This window comes from Cercospora beticola, chromosome 7 (genome assembly GCF_033473495.1).
Source record: "Cercospora beticola chromosome 7, complete sequence".
NCBI classification, from domain to species: Eukaryota; Fungi; Ascomycota; class Dothideomycetes; order Mycosphaerellales; family Mycosphaerellaceae; genus Cercospora; species Cercospora beticola.
Window position 1 is genome coordinate 963,225 of NC_088941.1, and position 16,727 is coordinate 979,951.

General features: G+C 53.2%; 8 protein-coding genes across 8 annotated transcripts; 5 read left to right on the forward strand and 3 right to left on the reverse strand.

Annotated features, from left to right (window-relative positions):
* Window positions 1–271: 271 nt before the first annotated feature.
* RHO25_010636 (uncharacterized protein) lies at window positions 272–1,615 on the forward strand (the record flags this gene model as incomplete). The annotated part of the gene is made up of 1 exon (XM_023602460.2): window positions 272–1,615. One exon carries the CDS (start codon window positions 272–274, stop codon window positions 1,613–1,615), a length of 1,344 nt encoding a protein of 447 aa, XP_023450974.1.
* Window positions 1,616–1,873: 258 nt separating this feature from the next.
* RHO25_010637 (uncharacterized protein) lies at window positions 1,874–4,072 on the forward strand (the record flags this gene model as incomplete). The annotated part of the gene is made up of 1 exon (XM_023602459.2): window positions 1,874–4,072. One exon carries the CDS (start codon window positions 1,874–1,876, stop codon window positions 4,070–4,072), a length of 2,199 nt encoding a protein of 732 aa, XP_023450975.1.
* A 294-nt stretch (window positions 4,073–4,366) lies between these two features.
* On the forward strand, window positions 4,367–5,299 carry RHO25_010638 (uncharacterized protein; the record flags this gene model as incomplete). The annotated part of the gene is made up of 1 exon (XM_023602458.1): window positions 4,367–5,299. One exon carries the CDS (start codon window positions 4,367–4,369, stop codon window positions 5,297–5,299), a length of 933 nt encoding a protein of 310 aa, XP_023450972.1.
* A 304-nt stretch (window positions 5,300–5,603) lies between these two features.
* Window positions 5,604–8,189, reverse strand: RHO25_010639 (uncharacterized protein; the record flags this gene model as incomplete). Its single annotated transcript, XM_065603306.1, has 3 exons — window positions 5,604–7,300; window positions 7,369–7,626; window positions 7,676–8,189. The coding sequence occupies 3 exons, from the start codon at window positions 8,187–8,189 to the stop codon at window positions 5,604–5,606; spliced, it is 2,469 nt and encodes an 822-aa protein (XP_065459378.1).
* A 1,949-nt stretch (window positions 8,190–10,138) lies between these two features.
* Window positions 10,139–11,245, forward strand: RHO25_010640 (uncharacterized protein; the record flags this gene model as incomplete). Its single annotated transcript, XM_023602456.2, has 1 exon — window positions 10,139–11,245. The coding sequence occupies one exon, from the start codon at window positions 10,139–10,141 to the stop codon at window positions 11,243–11,245; it is 1,107 nt and encodes a 368-aa protein (XP_023450970.1).
* Window positions 11,246–11,808: 563 nt separating this feature from the next.
* RHO25_010641 (uncharacterized protein) lies at window positions 11,809–12,390 on the reverse strand (the record flags this gene model as incomplete). Its single annotated transcript, XM_065603307.1, has 1 exon — window positions 11,809–12,390. One exon carries the CDS (start codon window positions 12,388–12,390, stop codon window positions 11,809–11,811), a length of 582 nt encoding a protein of 193 aa, XP_065459379.1.
* A 1,013-nt stretch (window positions 12,391–13,403) lies between these two features.
* RHO25_010642 (uncharacterized protein) lies at window positions 13,404–14,057 on the reverse strand (the record flags this gene model as incomplete). The annotated part of the gene is made up of 1 exon (XM_023602455.2): window positions 13,404–14,057. The coding sequence occupies one exon, from the start codon at window positions 14,055–14,057 to the stop codon at window positions 13,404–13,406; it is 654 nt and encodes a 217-aa protein (XP_023450971.1).
* Window positions 14,058–15,584: 1,527 nt separating this feature from the next.
* Window positions 15,585–16,691, forward strand: RHO25_010643 (uncharacterized protein; the record flags this gene model as incomplete). The annotated part of the gene is made up of 1 exon (XM_023602454.2): window positions 15,585–16,691. The coding sequence occupies one exon, from the start codon at window positions 15,585–15,587 to the stop codon at window positions 16,689–16,691; it is 1,107 nt and encodes a 368-aa protein (XP_023450968.1).
* Between the last annotated feature and the right edge of the window lie 36 nt (window positions 16,692–16,727).

Consider the following 16,727-nt stretch of genomic DNA (forward strand, 5'->3'; position numbering starts at 1 on the left):
CGTGTTGATGTGCTGCGCCATATTTTGTAGTATTTGTATCATACCCGACATGACCTGGAACTTTCGAGAATCGACTTGCACGAGCACGTTCTGAAGATCTTGTCATTGCGTGCTACCAGAGATCGTTTTCAACATGAAAGCATTCACCAAGTTCACTTCGCGGCTCGTCTCCACAATCACATGTGCCAAGCCGCGCCACTTGCCTCGTTCGAGCTGTACCTCCCACCTCTGGAACTTGCGACAACTTCTCTGACAAGGCCGTCCCGCAATCATGGCCTCACCACCGCACAGCGCGCGCTCGCCGCCCGGGTCCTCGTCAGCACCAGCTTCTCAGAAGAGACCAGGCGGCCTTTCCCTCGCGCTCCCGAAGTCGCGCAAACCGTCGCTAGCACCCTCGACAGGCTCCGCTCACCCTCTACGTCAGACCTCCTTCCCGCCTACAGCAGAAGACGAAAAGCATCTCCGCTTCTCCCCCGGCGAGGATGATCTCGACGATGGCGATCTCGACTCGGAAATCAACAGCGCGATTAGTGGTCCCGCTGATGGAAGTCTGAAGCGCAAACGTGGGGAGAAGCGGACGCGTGGAAGACCGGGCATGAAAGGTCTTAACTCACGCAAAGGAAGCGTTTCGTTAATTGGTGGGGAAGATGGGCGAAAGAAGGGCGCGAGAAGTACGGCTGGTGCGCCTTCGGTCGTCACTGGTGGAGGTTCACAACCGGACGCAGAAGACTCAGACGATGATCATGAAGATAACGATGGTCTGGGAGCGCGAGGCGAAGCTTTCACGATGGATCCTGCGGAACTGGATCGCGATAATCAGCGGAGGTATTTGTTCCGAGAGGCGGTGCCGACGGAACATCAAGAGAGGTATGATACGTATAATAAGGTGAAGCTGCGGACGGCGGATGTGAGGAGGTTGGTCAACGCGACGCTGAGTCAGAGTGTGCCGCAGAATGTGGTGACGGTGGTGGGCGCTTATACGAAGATGTTTGCGGGCATGTTGATTGAGAGCGCGAGGGAGGTGCAGGCTGAGTGGATGGCGGTGCAGCCTTTGAGGCCAGATGGAGAACCGCAGCAGGCGTATAAGAGGCTGAAGTTGATGACTGGGAGGGAGGAATTGGAGGAATCTGATAAGGCGGCGCATGACGAAGAGAGGCAGGCTTCGAGTGCGCCGGAGAAGGCAAAGGCTGAAGACGATGAGATGGATGTTGAGGCGAGCAGGGGACTTAAGAAGGAACCGACCTCGCCCACTAGCAAGGTGGCCGACATACCAGAGGCTACTCCGTCCGCTTCTCAGCCCAACGGTCTGCCGAACGGGACGCAAACGACCGAAGCTATGAGCACACCAGAGAAGCACAAGAAGAAGGACGACGCGGATGAAGACGAGCTTCCAGATGACTTCGCCAACGTTCAGCCGGGCGCTTGGGGACTATCGCGGGCTGTTGAAGAATGTGATCGCGGACCTCTCCAGCCAGACCATTTCCGAGAAGCGCTTCGGAGATATAAGAAAGCTAGAAATGGTGGGACAGTGGGCTTCACGGGCATAAGTTTGTACGGGATGGAGAACCGGGATGTTGCGGCTAGTCGGATGGGAGGGAGAAAGCTATTCAGATAGATGCTCACAGTCAGAGTGAGGGAGCTGTGGCACTTGGGACGAACAGAACCAGTAGCTGGATCAGCGGCATGGAACATTGTACAAGACACTGTATCAACATCACTGTCATAATCAATTTGCCATACTTTCCCGTCCCAGCTCATCAATAGCGTGCCCAATTTGGCAGGTGTAGCGGCGCAAAGTGAAGCTCCATCCCAGCTTTCGATGCAGCTTCCAATGCAGCTTTCCCGTTGACCTTGTTCTTATACATCACATCTAATGCCTCCTCGCACGACGCTTTCCACGCGCGTTGCACGCGCCGTGGACGCTGAAGGATACATCTGTCCATCGTGTCTCTTCACAAATCGCACGCGACCGCAGCAACTTCAACAACGCCAATCGCAGCGCCCCAACCACTCCCGAACGGCGGCAGCGACACGTTCTCTCACGATCAAGACTCAAAAACCATTTACTACCAATGGAACCTACAGACAGAGACTCCGCCAGCCTAAAAGCCTCCCTCAGGCTTCACGTTCCTATGCTTCGCTCGCCTCCTCCACAGCGATCAATGCCCCCACATCCATACCCGAATCCCTCAAGCCTCTCTACCAAGCCCTTCAACAACTAGAGAAGTCCTCAACATCAAGCTACATCGATCTTGCGCGCCTGCAACTCGCTCTTCGATCTCTTGAGTCAGAGGATCCTGTGATACGCATTGCTTTCCTCGGCTTGGGAGAGAAGGGTGAGAAGGCTGCAAGGAGGTTGGTAAGAGTTCTGTTGGCAGACGCGTTGAGTGATGGAGTGGAAAGCTGGGAGAAACAAATCTTGGAGGGTGATGGGACGGGGACGTTATTAGTGAGATATGGAGAAGAGGTGGAAGATGTGGGTGTTAGTGGAGGCGGAAACACAGGTAGAGGGAGGGAGCTGAGGGTCTCAAGTCCGCTGCTGAGAAAAGCTGGAATGGAGATTTTGATTACGGGGTTGAATGCTGCAAAGTCTGCTTCGCAGGATGGTGTCCCGGAGGAGGAGAGGCTACGCGAGTGGGAGGATAGTTTGTTGGTACCTGCGCTGACAATTCCCGGGGCGGGAGGAAGAGTGGGGTTTGTGAGGTATCCTGTGCACAAGACGATTGTTGTCGCTGAAGGTGTGAGCGGGGCCGTGGAGTTGGGCAGGATGCCAAGGGGACTGGAGCAGAACGGAATGATACAGAGTGCGGTTTCCTTGCCTTTGAGAACAGACGGTACCACAGAGATGGGTGGCCAAGATGGGAATGTCGTGGACATCGGTTTGGCGGAACATGCTCTTGCACTGTTCAGAGAGAACAGAGCCAATGGAGCTGTGTTCAGCAGGGAATGGCAGGCGAGTAAGGTGGGCACTGTGGCAACCTGGCTATCGAATAGCTCGAAGACTGGCGAGGGAGACGATTATCTGAAGCCTGCTGTCCGAGATTTGCTGGATTCGCTGCTTCACAGAACGGAAACTGCTGTCCAAGCAGCAGACGGCAGTGCTCTGGAAGTTTACGAAGCACAATCTGTCCCGAGCTCGAAACGAGGCGACCTTCAAGAAGCTGTGGCGACTTGGTCGAAAGATGCGCATCATGACCTGCAGACCAACTTGTCGACGGCTTTCCTGGGACCTGCTTGGAAGCGCACCGTATGGTGGCGGCTGTTCTGGAGAATCGATGAAGTATCAATCTCCGCTTCAGATGTCCTTCGGCGAGGCTGGCTTGTCGAGGCAGAACAAAACCTGGCTTTCCTCTCAGGCCGACTTCTGGAAGCTGGTGTTGCTACAGAAAATCAACTTCGTGGAATATCTCAGCCGATCGAAGACGAAGATAAGTCTTCTGAGGCAGTGACCACTGCGACAAGCGGCAAGACTCTTCTTGACGAACGCACGGAAAAAGAAATGGCGGACTACGATGGCGTGCAGCAGGGCATTCTGAAAGATGGCCGGCCGGAGACGGTAGCAGAGTTGATGCAACTGCCTCCTCTCCTCTCCAAAATCCGAGAAGAGACTGGTCTCAATGCGCTCTTCAATCCTCCTTGGCCGCAGACGATTAATCTCGCACGCGAACAGATCCTTCATGAGATGGTTCCGAATTTGCACGCAAAGGCCCAGCGCCTCATGCTTGCGTCCCTGTCTACAATGGGTGGGTCCAGCGCACTCGCTGCTTGGCTGTGGGTTGCGAGCGGAGGTGTTGCACTCTATGAGAGTGGTGCTATTGCGGCTTTTGGGCTTGTCTGGGCATTGCGGAGATTGCAGAGCAAATACGGGAAGGAAAGAGAAGTATTTGCTGGCACGGTGAGAGAAGATGCGAGGAGAGTCTTGGCTGATGTGGAAGGGAGGATGTTGAGGCTGGTGAGGGATGGAGGAAGAGCAGACCTCAGAGTGGAGGATCAGAAGGAACGAGAGGAGGCGAAGAGGACGCTTGAGGCTGTACGAGCGGTATTGGAGAAGGTGGGCAAAGCTGACAAGTGAGAGGTGGCATCCTGCGGGCAAGAAATATGCCCTGCCGCTGCGCAGCGAAAACGACATGTGTTCTCCGCTGATATGGGCGCAGAGATCAGTATGGAACACAGCTACAACAACTCTAGCATGTTTGCCATATCATCCGTGAAGCCAGCTCGGCAAACAACACGATCAATATGCTACACAGATCGTGGCCACCACGGTACAGCAAGCAATGCGAACAGTTCATGTATATCACCGCTGTGAATGCATTTCTCAGACCTGTCCGAATTGCTTATATTCTCGCATCGAAACTCGCCAAAAATGTTTCCCACTCATCACACGTTTCCTACCAAAGAAGCTCAAGAAGCATCGCGTCGTCAATCAACCGCATTCGATCCCGCAAGCAAGCCTCTGTTGACCAAGAAGAAAGTCGCCACGCAGGATCATACTTCGCCTTCGATTCCAGCAATGCAGCATATCGAAGACGCCAGCATGCGATCTGCCACCAACACTCCTGAGGACATCGAGCGCCTGAGTGAAGCTTTCGATGGACTGAACCAGCACGATCGATCTTTGACAAAGTTGAGTGAGAGAGTCTCGCTTCTCGAGGAGAAGGTTGACGCCTTGGACATCAAGATGGACAGCTTAGGACTCAGAATCGACGTCCTGACCAAGGAAATGAGTCAGCTAAGAACCAGTCTGGGCAGCATTCTGATGTCCGGACCAGGGACTCCAGCGTCGAGGGTTGTTGGCAGGGATGTCGGGAAATTCACGCTTTGGGAGAGGAGGGAGGAGGAAAAGAAGGCTGAAGAGCAAGCCGGGAACGTGAAGAACAAGGAACCTGAGATCCACGGCCTCAACGGACCTCAGAGCATCCATCTCGGCGGCAGGAAGCGCACGAACAGTGGACATGAGTCTGCTCCGCAGGTCAAGCCGGCCCATGTTCTTGCGAAGACTTCTCCTTTTCCTCCCGTGTTTGATGGGGACGAGAAGGCTTGGGATGAGTACTTTGGTTTTGGACCTGGCGATGTGCGACCGCAACATGGATACCGGGCTGCTTCGAGTTCGACGATCGCGGTGGTGGGCGGTACGAAGAAGCCTGCGCGGGATGAGCAAGCTGTGGCGGAGGGTCGGTATGGTGGACCGCAGGATCTTGGAAGACAGAGGGCACTGAGCGGGCATGAGTCTGCGCCGCAAGTGGTTCCTGATCATGTGAAGAAAAACAGAGTGGCCAAGGGTGATGAAGCAATGTAATCAGCGAGGAATTGAAGAACATCTGAAATGTGAGCAGTAGTCAGCGATGATATTTCTGTTGCGTTGTGCTCTATTTGGGCCTCTGACCACTCCCCACAGGAGGCGGTGAGCTAGAATTGGCCTAGCATGTAATGTTCACAATCTTGCACTGGACACTTTTCGCAAGTCGGTCACTCTCGAGAGGGTCGCCATAGACGCGACCGTTCCCAGTATGCACACCTATGCGAAGGTTTTCCTCGCTCTCTTTTTCACCGTACTCAGCTGCTACTTGTTCCCGACTCGATCAATGTGTGTCGTGCGAGTATCAGCGCTGCTCCTTTTCTTCGCCCCCGTTACCTTCGTCGGCTTCTTCTGGAGTACTGTGCGACCATTCCGTCTGCCATGCAATCCTTTCCTGGCGAGCTTTTTTTATTCTGTTCTCACGACCGGATCTCCCGCCCACGGCATTCGCGAACTTCTCCACAGGCGATTTCTCATCAGTGTCGTCAATTGCGAATTCGACCTTGTTTGAGCCATGCCAATTGCCTGCCACATCTTGAACAGGCCTGCCATAGGCAACTGTCGGGTCAACCACGCCCGGGGCTATGCCCCGCAAAGTGTTGTTTGCCTTGAACTGCGGCGGCATTGGGCTATCTTTGTACTCGAGAATCTTGTCTGGAATAAGTCGATACCGACGACATGCTTCAGTCCAATTGTTCGTATACCAGGTACTGTTTGTGCGTGTGATGTACGGCATTCGTGCGACCATTTCTTTCCAGCCAATTCGACCAATGCCCAACGTATAAATGGCGCCCATGTGTGGGGCCCACTCGTTGCTGGCAATGCGGGCGGGAGCGAAAGGGATGTCTCTAAGAAGTACCTCAGCCGTATTGTCGCCGTACGTTCTGACGATCGTGGACTTTGTTTCGCCGTAGGCGTTGAGAAGAGGCAACTTGAGATCCAGGGCTGCAATGCACTCATTTCCCCTCCTGAAAACCTTCTTTCGCAAAGCAACGCCTGCTTTGCGATCTGGAGTCTTCTCGAAGAGATAGAGCACATCGGGCAGCAGCTCATGATAACTTGTGTGCAGAAAATAAGGGTGGGTTGATGTCCTCTCGTGTTCTGGAGCCGAGGGGTCGATAGGAGGCCGCTCAAGAGGTTGTCTGAATTGCCAGGATCTGTCAGAAGCCCGTAAGATTTCTTGCTGCAGATCGCCTGCCTTGGACTCTGGATTTGTGCGGAAATTGCGCAAAGGAGTAGCTCGCCGGCGCGCACGAGAGAGATAGCCTTGCCGATCGTACATCTGGCGCTCGATGTCGATCTCACTGAGGAGTGGCCTGGCGGGTGGGTAGTCGCTACGCAGGCTATGTAGCATACTCACATTAGCACCCTCACGCTCGTGCCAGAATTCGTCCAGACCGGTGAAAATTGGCAGCTCGTCGGGAGGTACTGAGCCTTTGCCAAAATGCCACAATCGCATAAAGTTGATGATGGTTATCATCACATGTGCATTACATGCTCCAAACGGCGCCTGAGTCCCTTCCAAAGTGCCCGGGACCCATATCAATCTGATGTCTGTTACTCCACTTATGCCATAGTGAAGAGCCCAGACTACACTGCCAGCCGCTTCCAGGCCAAGAGCATGGGCGGCGTCTTGGTCTGCCGTTGATGCAAAGTCATAGTACCCGAACTGAGTGGCCAGCACGTCGCAGCCTCCAAGTGGTGGAACGAAGCCCGAAGGTGGCAATGGGAAGCCTTCGTGATTCTTGGGTAAGTTGGCAATTTGGTCGCGGCTGAGGTTGGTACCAACGACATCGGACATCATCGTCGTACCTGGACTTACACGGTCATTGTGGCGGCGATGTGTTGCCTGCTCGAGCCACCGTTTGAACAATGAAGGTAGTTCAGCGGGCGGGACAGCGAGCAGGGGAAGCTCTGAGACAGGCATGCCAAGAAGAGAGTCCTCTATTTGGTCATCTGTCAGGACAAAGATGTTGCCCGAAGTATCGCGAAAATAGCCGACTTGGTCTGTGTTAGCATCTGTGCACTTCATCTCAACGCCGCAAGAGATTCAACATCGAATGACTTACATCTGTTGCACGTCGCTGTAAGTAACACCTTGGCGCCTTCCTCAAGTGGGAAGAGGTGTCCTTGATGACCCATTCCATAGGTTTTATGACAGACAACATACAGTCGATGCTTCTCCTTGTGAGATGAAGTGAAGTTCTGAGGGGGTTCAGGCTCTGCAGAGGGTTTTTCGCCCTCAATCTTCCACTGTGAGATCCCCTTGAGATGAGAACGCCATATTGGTGCTATCCGATCGTCTTCCGTGCGAAGTATGCAGAACCCTAGTCGGATCAGTACGTGTATCAAAACACTGGGCAAGAATTCGACAACCTTCCACGCGACTTGACTCGCATATATCCACAGTCGTGCCAGGTGTCATTATTGAAATACTGCCATCCATGAGTACCACGTGAATGGCTCGATTCAGAACTCGAACTTGAGTAGCCTGTGGATCAGAGTCAGTGGGAACTGTAGGCACAGGCTCGTCCTTTGCGTTGGACCGGGCGAATGAGCGAGAGCTTAATAGATGACCATTTCCAGATCGAATTTGCGATACAGCGAACCAATCTGGAGCTGCACATTCTTCCAGTTTACTCGCAAACACCCGGTATTCGGCATTATTGAAAATGTCCAGTCGGACCATCCGTGGTACTCCATCAGAGGACTCATCGATGGCTTTGAGCTGGCACAGGCATCCAGAGGGTATCGGAACTTCGACTTGGTCTGGCACCAACCGGGCCTTGAAGGACTGAGTGATGGTCAAGGAATTTGGGAACCCCCGCATCAAGCGGTTATCTTCCCACTCATTGATTGAAATACCCAAGTCGTGCAGTGTCGTGACCATAGTGGGCAATCGAGAGTTACTGATTGTGAAAGTGAAAGTTGTGGGCTTATGAAAGCGTGTTCGTGATGAGCTGTGGGTCGAGGTGTTCCAGAGCTGCTTTGACTGGCAGGCAGTGCCACAGCCAAGTTCGGTGTTGGAGAGGAGACACTCTTTCATCTCGTGATACATAGGTATATCAAGATGGCGTTTGCTTGTGCCTGCGCCACAAAGAGCAGGCTTTGCTACTATTCTGATTCTGCACGCGAGTGAATTATCATGTAGACGTTGATAGAAGTATGATCAGTTACACATCCGAACCTACTGCGAATGTTGATCCGTGACAAGCTAAGTGCCCATAGTGTTCTTGGGCTGGCCTTTGTCGGCCCAGGTGAGTATCTCATCGTGAGCTGAATGTAGAACCATGGACAACGCCAGGCCTTCCATGCACTGCAGAAGCAGCCGGGTTTGGTCATCGTCTTGATCATTCTACGTGGACGCGAAGCTTCTTGAAGGAGCAATTCACTGCATAGTAACGGCTGTGTCGAGTAGCCGACCGAGAGCTTTGGGAGTAGAAAGTACCGGACACGACATCGAGTTGCGCGCCTTGACGCAACTCATCAGCGTCGACCAGATTGGCATAGCGAATGCGGTGGCTCGTCCTGTCGGATGAGTAGAAATTGTGGGTGGAAACGATATGAATTGAACCTGTGTAGCCGATTGCGAGTGCACCAACGTAAAGCAGAAGCAGCTGACGTGAAGTGAAGCTCACGCCAAGACATTGAGCTTGAGAACGTGTACAACGCGCGTTGCCAAGTTGCCAACATCATCGTCCGTTCACGGACTCGCATCTGGTGCGCGACACAGCGACACGACGTCGACTCATTAATTGTGTGTGAAGCGCGGACGGCATGAAGATGCAGCACGCGCTACGCCGAGTCCATGAACAGTTCAGATGGTGATCAGTTTCCAGGCCTCACACGAGCACCGCACAGTGTCTCGAGCTTCGACACGCGACAGACTGCGCGCGCGATTGTGTTGAAAGATGCCGTTTTGAAGGCCCGGAGGCTCAGTAGCGGAGGCAGTGCAAAGCTCCAACAAGGGAATGGATTTCAATCTCATCGAGGAGAATTGCGGTTCCCGACGAGCTTCAAAGGGACCGCAACAATGACTCGGCTCCCTCCACATGGTCGAACTACCGAAAAGCGACTTGTCTAGGAGCTTGGTAAAGACTGGTGCATGGTCTGGGACAAGGAGTGGCCTTGGATGTGCTGCCGACTGCCAGTGACCTGGCTGGCAGCTTCAAGACAATGGGCTATCTCTGGTAAAGCGATGCCGTGCGATTGCGGGACATCAGTTTGGAGCTCTTTGTTTTTCTTGCCAGACAGATTGCTGATGCTACAGCCTACAGCTGAACTTCATTCGACACGCGCGAACGATGACAGCGCCCGTCACTTCGACTTGTTACGCGACCAAGCTGCTGCTGATTTGTCTCGAGATGAAGTTGTTGCACTCGAGAGCGCTCTGCCAGCGGCGTGTTGTCTCGGGGGCATTGACAGCCGCATTCGGTTGAACTTCTTTGTTCATCTTTCAAAGACCTCATAAACGCACTCTCCCAGACCCAGCTCACGTGTTTGACAGAACGTTGTCTCGGCAGAAAGAACTGACTGGATAGCCCAACAAAATTCGTGTTGTGCATTGCACAACGCAGAATCACTTTTGCCAGCGCCAAGCGCACAGCTGCCTAAAGACAGTAACTGCAAGACCTGAAAATCTGGCACAATAGTGACAGGGCTCGACAATACTATTGTTCTTGACTAGAAAAGCATTCAGGACAGTTTCTGGCACATTCACTGGCGCATCTTTACGCTCGCAACATACAAAACTGGCACTTCTTCGCACTCCAGTCCGCCACTTAAACCAAACGCAACTTCGCAAAACACGCTCGAGCAACACAACAACAGACCGACACCATGCTCGCAACACAATTCCTCGCAGCTCTTGCTGCAACGCTCGCCACATCTCGAGCACACATGTTCATTCTTTCGCCTCAACCAATTGAAGGAACCGACTCGAAATCCCCGCTTGACCCGTCAGGCGTACAATTCCCCTGCCAAGGTGCAGTGCTCCCAGCTTCGGGAGGTCAGAAGATGGAGGCAGGATCCACCCAGAAGCTGGCCTTCAACCTCGGTGGCGGCGCGAACACCGCTGTACACGGAGGAGGTTCCTGTCAGCTCTCCATCACGTACGAAACAGATCCGGCGAAGCAAAAGGATCCGGCCAACTGGCACGTGATCTACTCGATCGAGGGAGGCTGTCCGACCGATGCCGCTGGCAATCTGGCAAACGCCGTCGAATGTACTGAGGGAAGCACGGATACCGCTTGTGTAAACGAGTTCCCATTCACGGTTCCCAAAGGTGTCAAGGATGGACACGCCATCATGGCCTGGACATGGTTCAACAACGTCGGAAACCGCGAGATGTACATGAACTGTGCAAACGTCGAATTCACTGGAGGAGACGGATCAGAAGTCGAAAGCTTCCCACAACTCTTCGTCGCCAATCAAGCCGGAATTGGAGAATGCCCAACGACCGAGAACTTTAACGTCAAATTTCCAAACCCAGGCAAGTACGTCACAACGAAGACCGAGGGCGGAACATACCCACTCGCTGTACCTACAGGACCTGGGTGCGCTGCAGGAGGCTCCGGCAGCTCTCAAGCTTCGCCATCACCATTCGTTGCACCAGTACCAGTACCATCTCCTGAGTCTCCTGCACCTCAAGCACCCGCTTCTTCGACTCAAGCACCCCCGCCAGCGACACCAGCTCCAGCCGTACCCGCTCCGACAGTCAGCTCCGGCAAGTGTCTCGAAGGCGAAGTCCAATGCTCCACCCCTGGCGCCATGGTCTGCGTAGATGCCGAGCACTTCGGCATCTGTGACATCGAAGGTTGCGCCATTCCCCAGGCTGTCGCGCCAGGCACACACTGTGTCAACGGACAGATCATGAGGAGGAAGGCTAAGCGCGGACAACACGGAAAGGGGCACAAGCGCCACGTCGGGCAAATGAGAATGGACTAGGCGCGTCATTTTGTTTCTGATTTGAGATTTGGCGCAAGAGGTTGATGAATGAATTCGGGTTCCCTCTGCAGCATGCCTTTTCAAGGTAGACGACGATAGGATAGACTCAACGCATTGAATTGAATTGCTGAACAATGACTTTCGCATCTTTCCATTCGTAGCCCCATGTAAACTTGATGCTCAGTGAGCACTGTGACAATGGACTGCTTCAACAACATCTTGGGCGCCATTTCTGCTTCAGCGAGAGGACTTCACGTATGCAAGCGGGGAAGTACTCGAAACTCTTGTGAGGGGCAAGGCCCGATTGCACCAGTCATGACTGCTATGTCAAGTGCAACAGTGAAAATTCAACATGTCAATATTGTCCAATTCCACACTTATATTACAGTACGCCCAACGCCTCATATCCATCCCCGGCATGATGCCTCTCTCAAATCCAGTTTGAAAGCTAGGTACGAATCATAACATCTCCATGCCTTACAAAGCCCGAACAGCATTTCGTAAATCATCCCCAATCTTGACGCGCACAGATCCCCCTTCCTCAGCGAGCGAAGTCGATGTCCTTATCTGCCCTCATTTGTAAGTTCCTCTTTCTGAATCTCAAGCTCTTGTCCGACCTCACCGTCATGGACAGACTCTCCATGATCCGAGCCATCCATATGATGCTCACTTGCTTCCTCGTCTATCTCAGCCCCTTCCACCACTTGCTTTCCGACCTGCTGCCTGTCTTCCACAGCACGAATCGCAAACAATCTCCACAATGCAGCCAGCACCACTGAACCAAAACATACCATCACCACGAACTTCACACTTCTCCCGACTGCAATTTCGACCGGACTCCCACCGAATGCATCACCACGGACCCATACAGCAAACATGTTCATCAAGAAAATGCTCCCGAAAAGAAGTCGGAGCGTTTCGATGCAGAATTTGAGCTTGTTGGCGGCTTCTTTGCTGGCTCCAAATTTGGCATTGTACTCTTGGCCGCGTGGTAGAAGTTTGTTGAGCAAGAGGAGCGTCAGGCCAGTGGTGAAGCTTGACATGAAGAATCCGACAAGGAATTTGACGGTTGCAAGGATGGAGATGATGGCGGTGGAGAGAATGGCTTGCAGAATTGTTGCGAGAATTGGGAGGATTGGAAGCATTTTGCTGATGATGAGACTTGTGTTTTGAGGAAGTCGGCGTGAGCAGCTTTTGATTTGCTTCTGAGCAGCGTGCTTTTGCGAGTAGGTGGTAGTTGGTGTGCTTGAGGTCTGGTGACGCTGTTGAACTTGCTCTTGTTGCATTGTATGAACAACAACATCAGACGTGAGAAGCAACCCTTAAATATCGCCGCTGATAGAACCATTCTCAGAGCACGGCTTTGCCATGCACGCCATGTCTAGTAGATGTCTTGACCCAAGAGCCACGGATCTTGGATCTTCTCGAGATTTGCATGCTTTGGCGCCATGCAGGAGTCTCGGGTAGAGACTGATTGCTTGAAAATCAAAGAGAGTATGCTGTCAACGAGCCATGAGTATTGCAACATACTTGCACACTCTGTTCGCTCTGCTTTGTTGCTGCGTTTTCTTGTCTCGAACTAGCTGACGTCTCACTTGCGTGCAGTGGCGAAGCATTTTGAGGACACTGTGACATAATGCAGAGACTGAGAAGGCCGTGAGAAGCGGGAAGGCGCATACGCATGTCTGTGAGCACTGCAGACACCCGTCCGCACGTCCCCGAACAATGCAGCCAGACTGTACGAGTGTGAAGCCTTGTCGAAAATAGTCGACCGACAAAGCCAATCGAAATGAGACAGCAGCAGAAAGTCTTCTGCCCCACCTGTGTTTTGTGTCGATCAGCCAGATTCCAGAATGATCCCTGTCACAAAAGTCAACTTCACCTTGACGGAAACGCCAAGACGTCACCCAGTGTCGCAGACAGAGAGGGTCCAAACTCAGAGGAAAGCTTGCAGTCTGTTCACGATAGCATTCTGCATTGTCTTCCCTAGCTATTATCAATCCTATCAACCATTTCTCGTGTGAAACCGCAACCTCTGTTCCCAAAAGCTCGCTGCATCCCATCGCATCATGCTCCTGTTTTGTCGACATTCAAAGTCGTCGCGTCTTTAGCAAGGTGTAACTGCCACTTTCCGTCTCTAGTGACCAGCGAACGATATCTAATTTGAGCACTGTGGCTGGAATTCTCCCAAGCTGTAAAGCCAGGCGCCAGAGTTGAACTCCGAGTAGACAGTGCTGATGATCCATGGCTCCTGGCCGCCATTTTGACAGACTTCCATGACGACAATACCAGTGACAGGCTGAGGTGGCTGCACATTTGTTGCCGGCTCTGGTGTCATCCACCGCATGGTGACGGAGTCGCAGTTGTGCCAGACGTTGAGAATCGTGAAAGGAATGTTCGCCTGAGAGCCTTGACCAGCCTGGAAGTCTTCAAGGGATGTGAAAGTTGGTTGGCCGAGGATTTCTGGTCCCTGTGGGCAGCCTTTATTGATCAGAAAGTTGACGCCATCGGAGTAGTCGACGAAGTCTGGCGAGAGGAAAGCTGCGGCGGATTCATTGGAGTAGTTGGTGATCAGGGTGCGGAAATTCTCGGCGACTCGTTGGGCTGCGGCGTTGTCCATGCATGGTTGACCATTTGGACCAGCGCACTGCTGCGGCTTGGCAGCTAGGGCGTCATTGTTTCCAGAGGAGCCGCCGTTGTTGCCGTTCATGTTGTTGCCACTGTGTGCAGCGTTGGCGTTGTTGCCCTGTGGCTGAGGGGCAGCGAACGCAAAGGCTAGAAAGCCACAGAGAGCGAAGACGGGGCCGCGCATGGTTGATTCGGTCTTTCAGTATAGTCCTTGATTGTGGTGTAGGATGCGTACTATGTCGTGATGAATCTGGAATGAAGCGAGCGGAAGTCTGTAGTGTAGAATGGGTTTGTGCTGGATGGAGTGCAATGCAATGGGGTCAGTCACAATGTATATGTATGCTGCTGTTGCCACACATGTCGCGCTTCGGCTAGGCAAGTGTGAGAGCGGTTGCATTAAGGACCGAACAGTTTCCTCCTATCTTGCTGCAATAGGCACGCTGTGACAGGGACCAACTGGCAACGTCTCTCACCGTTTAGATAGGTATGCAGGGTATCTGTTGTAGCTGTGGCAAGTAGTGTTTGTTTTAGCCTACTAAGTTAGAGCTTGGCAGAGTCGAATTTCGAGCACATGCAAGGGTGTTCCATGGCGTTGTTGCGCACTGTAGATAGTGGAATCTGATCACGCTCACTGGGCTTGAAGGCGAAAACAGGTAATGCAGGCGGCCATGTTCCTTCTAGAGGTTGTTTGGCGAACGCGAGTGGTATGCCGTACGGCCAGACTCCAGCGAACTAAATCGTAATGATCAATTCTCCAGCGCTGTGACAAATCCACTACATACCAACAACACAGTTGATTGCATGTGTGTGATGGAGTTTTGGCGTCTGCTTGACTCTGTCGCATAGGGCTTGACTCTGTGACAGAACGCAAATTAGCTGGCCTTGAGATCCACATCTGCGGAGAACTTACGAGCCACGGGGCAAGTCGTATCCTGAATGCAGAGACCCACGATACTGTGGAAGAAGCCGGATAGCTGTGGCGAGTCTCGATAGCCTTTGCAAGTATAGGAAACAGTAGCTGTCTGGGCGAACATTGACGTGATTGCAGTACTTCGTGCTCTGGTCCAGGTGTTCCAGACCACTCTGGTGAGCAAGATGCTGTCCTTGATAGAGCATGCAGTGGACGTGACGCACACCCGCCTTGATCACGAGTCTATCGCACGGTATCCAGAGGCCGCGACGACGAGCGTGTGACAGCAGCGAGCCACTTGTCCGAGGCAAGATGCCGCCTCAAAAGGCGGTGCTCCGCAAGTGCTTGTGCGGTGCCCACAAGGAGGGGCACATCAAGCGTGTAATGGCCATCATCTGCTTTACGATGAATGGGAAGAACAGTCTCGCAGTCGTCGTCGTCCAAGCCGAAGGTGGACTGGTTGAAGGAGCGGCTTTCGTGTTGGCAAAGGGAGGTCGAAAAAGCGGTCGTCGGCGCTTGATCAGGATGCCAAGAGAAGAGATGTCCGTCATAGCTCCGAGCTCGAGTCTCTCACATGCGGTCACTTCACGCGCCAGTCGCGAGCTTCCGTACCTATTCACCTTTGTATGCCTGACTAAGGCTTTCTTCTGTCCTCAAAGCCTCGTAGCCCTTTACCTTTGTACTTAACCTACAAAGTCTTTCTCCTCCAGACCTCAACCCCAAAAGCTTTGCCTGCGATAAAACCGCAGCAAACCCGCTCGTCAGCAGCCTGTCCTGCATACACTCCCTCGCACAACAGACATGTCGTACTATTACGACAACAACGATCCCCTCGCAATGTACCGCGCCGGCGTCATGGGCCGTGGCGTTGGCGGGCGCCCTCGCCGCTTCGACGAATACTACCGCTGCTATCCTATCGCCATGATGCCTGGTCCTGAGCGCGACGCCGCCAACCACGGCGGCAAAATGTTCCTACCAGCCTCAGCTCTCGACAAACTCACGCAACTCCACATCGAATATCCTATGCTCTTCGAGCTGATCAACGGCTCAAAAGAGACAAAAACACATGCTGGTGTACTCGAGTTCACAGCGGAAGAGGGTCGATGCTATCTTCCCTTCTGGATGATGCAGACACTCATGCTGGAGCCGGGCGACCTGATTCAGACCAAGAGCACGAGTCTGCCGCCTGGACGCTTCATCAAGCTTCAACCACAATCCATCAACTTCCTCGACATCTCCGACCCGAAAGCCGTGCTAGAACAGGCATTCCGTGGCTTCAGCTGTATGAGCAAAGGCGACGTCTTCACTTTCAGCTACAACGACACTGTCTACGAAATCGCAGTATTGGAGGTGAAGCCAGAGAATGACAAGACCGCAATCAGTGTACAAGAGACGGATTTGGAGGTCGACTTCGCGCCACCTATCGGATATGAAGAGCCAAAGCTCAGCGGAACGAGCACGCCACACAGCATCAACTCGAAGATGGGACAAATGGGCGGAGGCATGCATGTGCAAGGCAGCATGGCGCAAGCGATCAACTACAACGCCATCAAGCCAGATTCAGATCAAGCAGCAAAGGGCCACGAGAAGGCGAGCTCACATTTCAGTGGTGCGGGGCAGAGATTGGTCGCGAAGAAGGGCAAAGGCACAGCAGCGACACCTGCGTCGACCCCGGGAACAAGCACGCCGATTTCGAACGCTGGAGGCGGAGTCGCGATTCCGGGCATGGCCCCGAGATCCACGAAGCACCGCAACGGACCGCAACCACTTCGTCTCCCACCCAACAAGCTCTTCTTTGGCTACGAGATCAAGCCGGTGCCGAACAAGGACGGGCAGCAGAGCGAAGAAGAGCAGAGCAAGAAGCAGAATTTCGAGGGTCAAGGCAACACACTGCGAAAGAAGAAATGAGGGGTGTAATGCGATGAACGATTTGCGAATGCCATG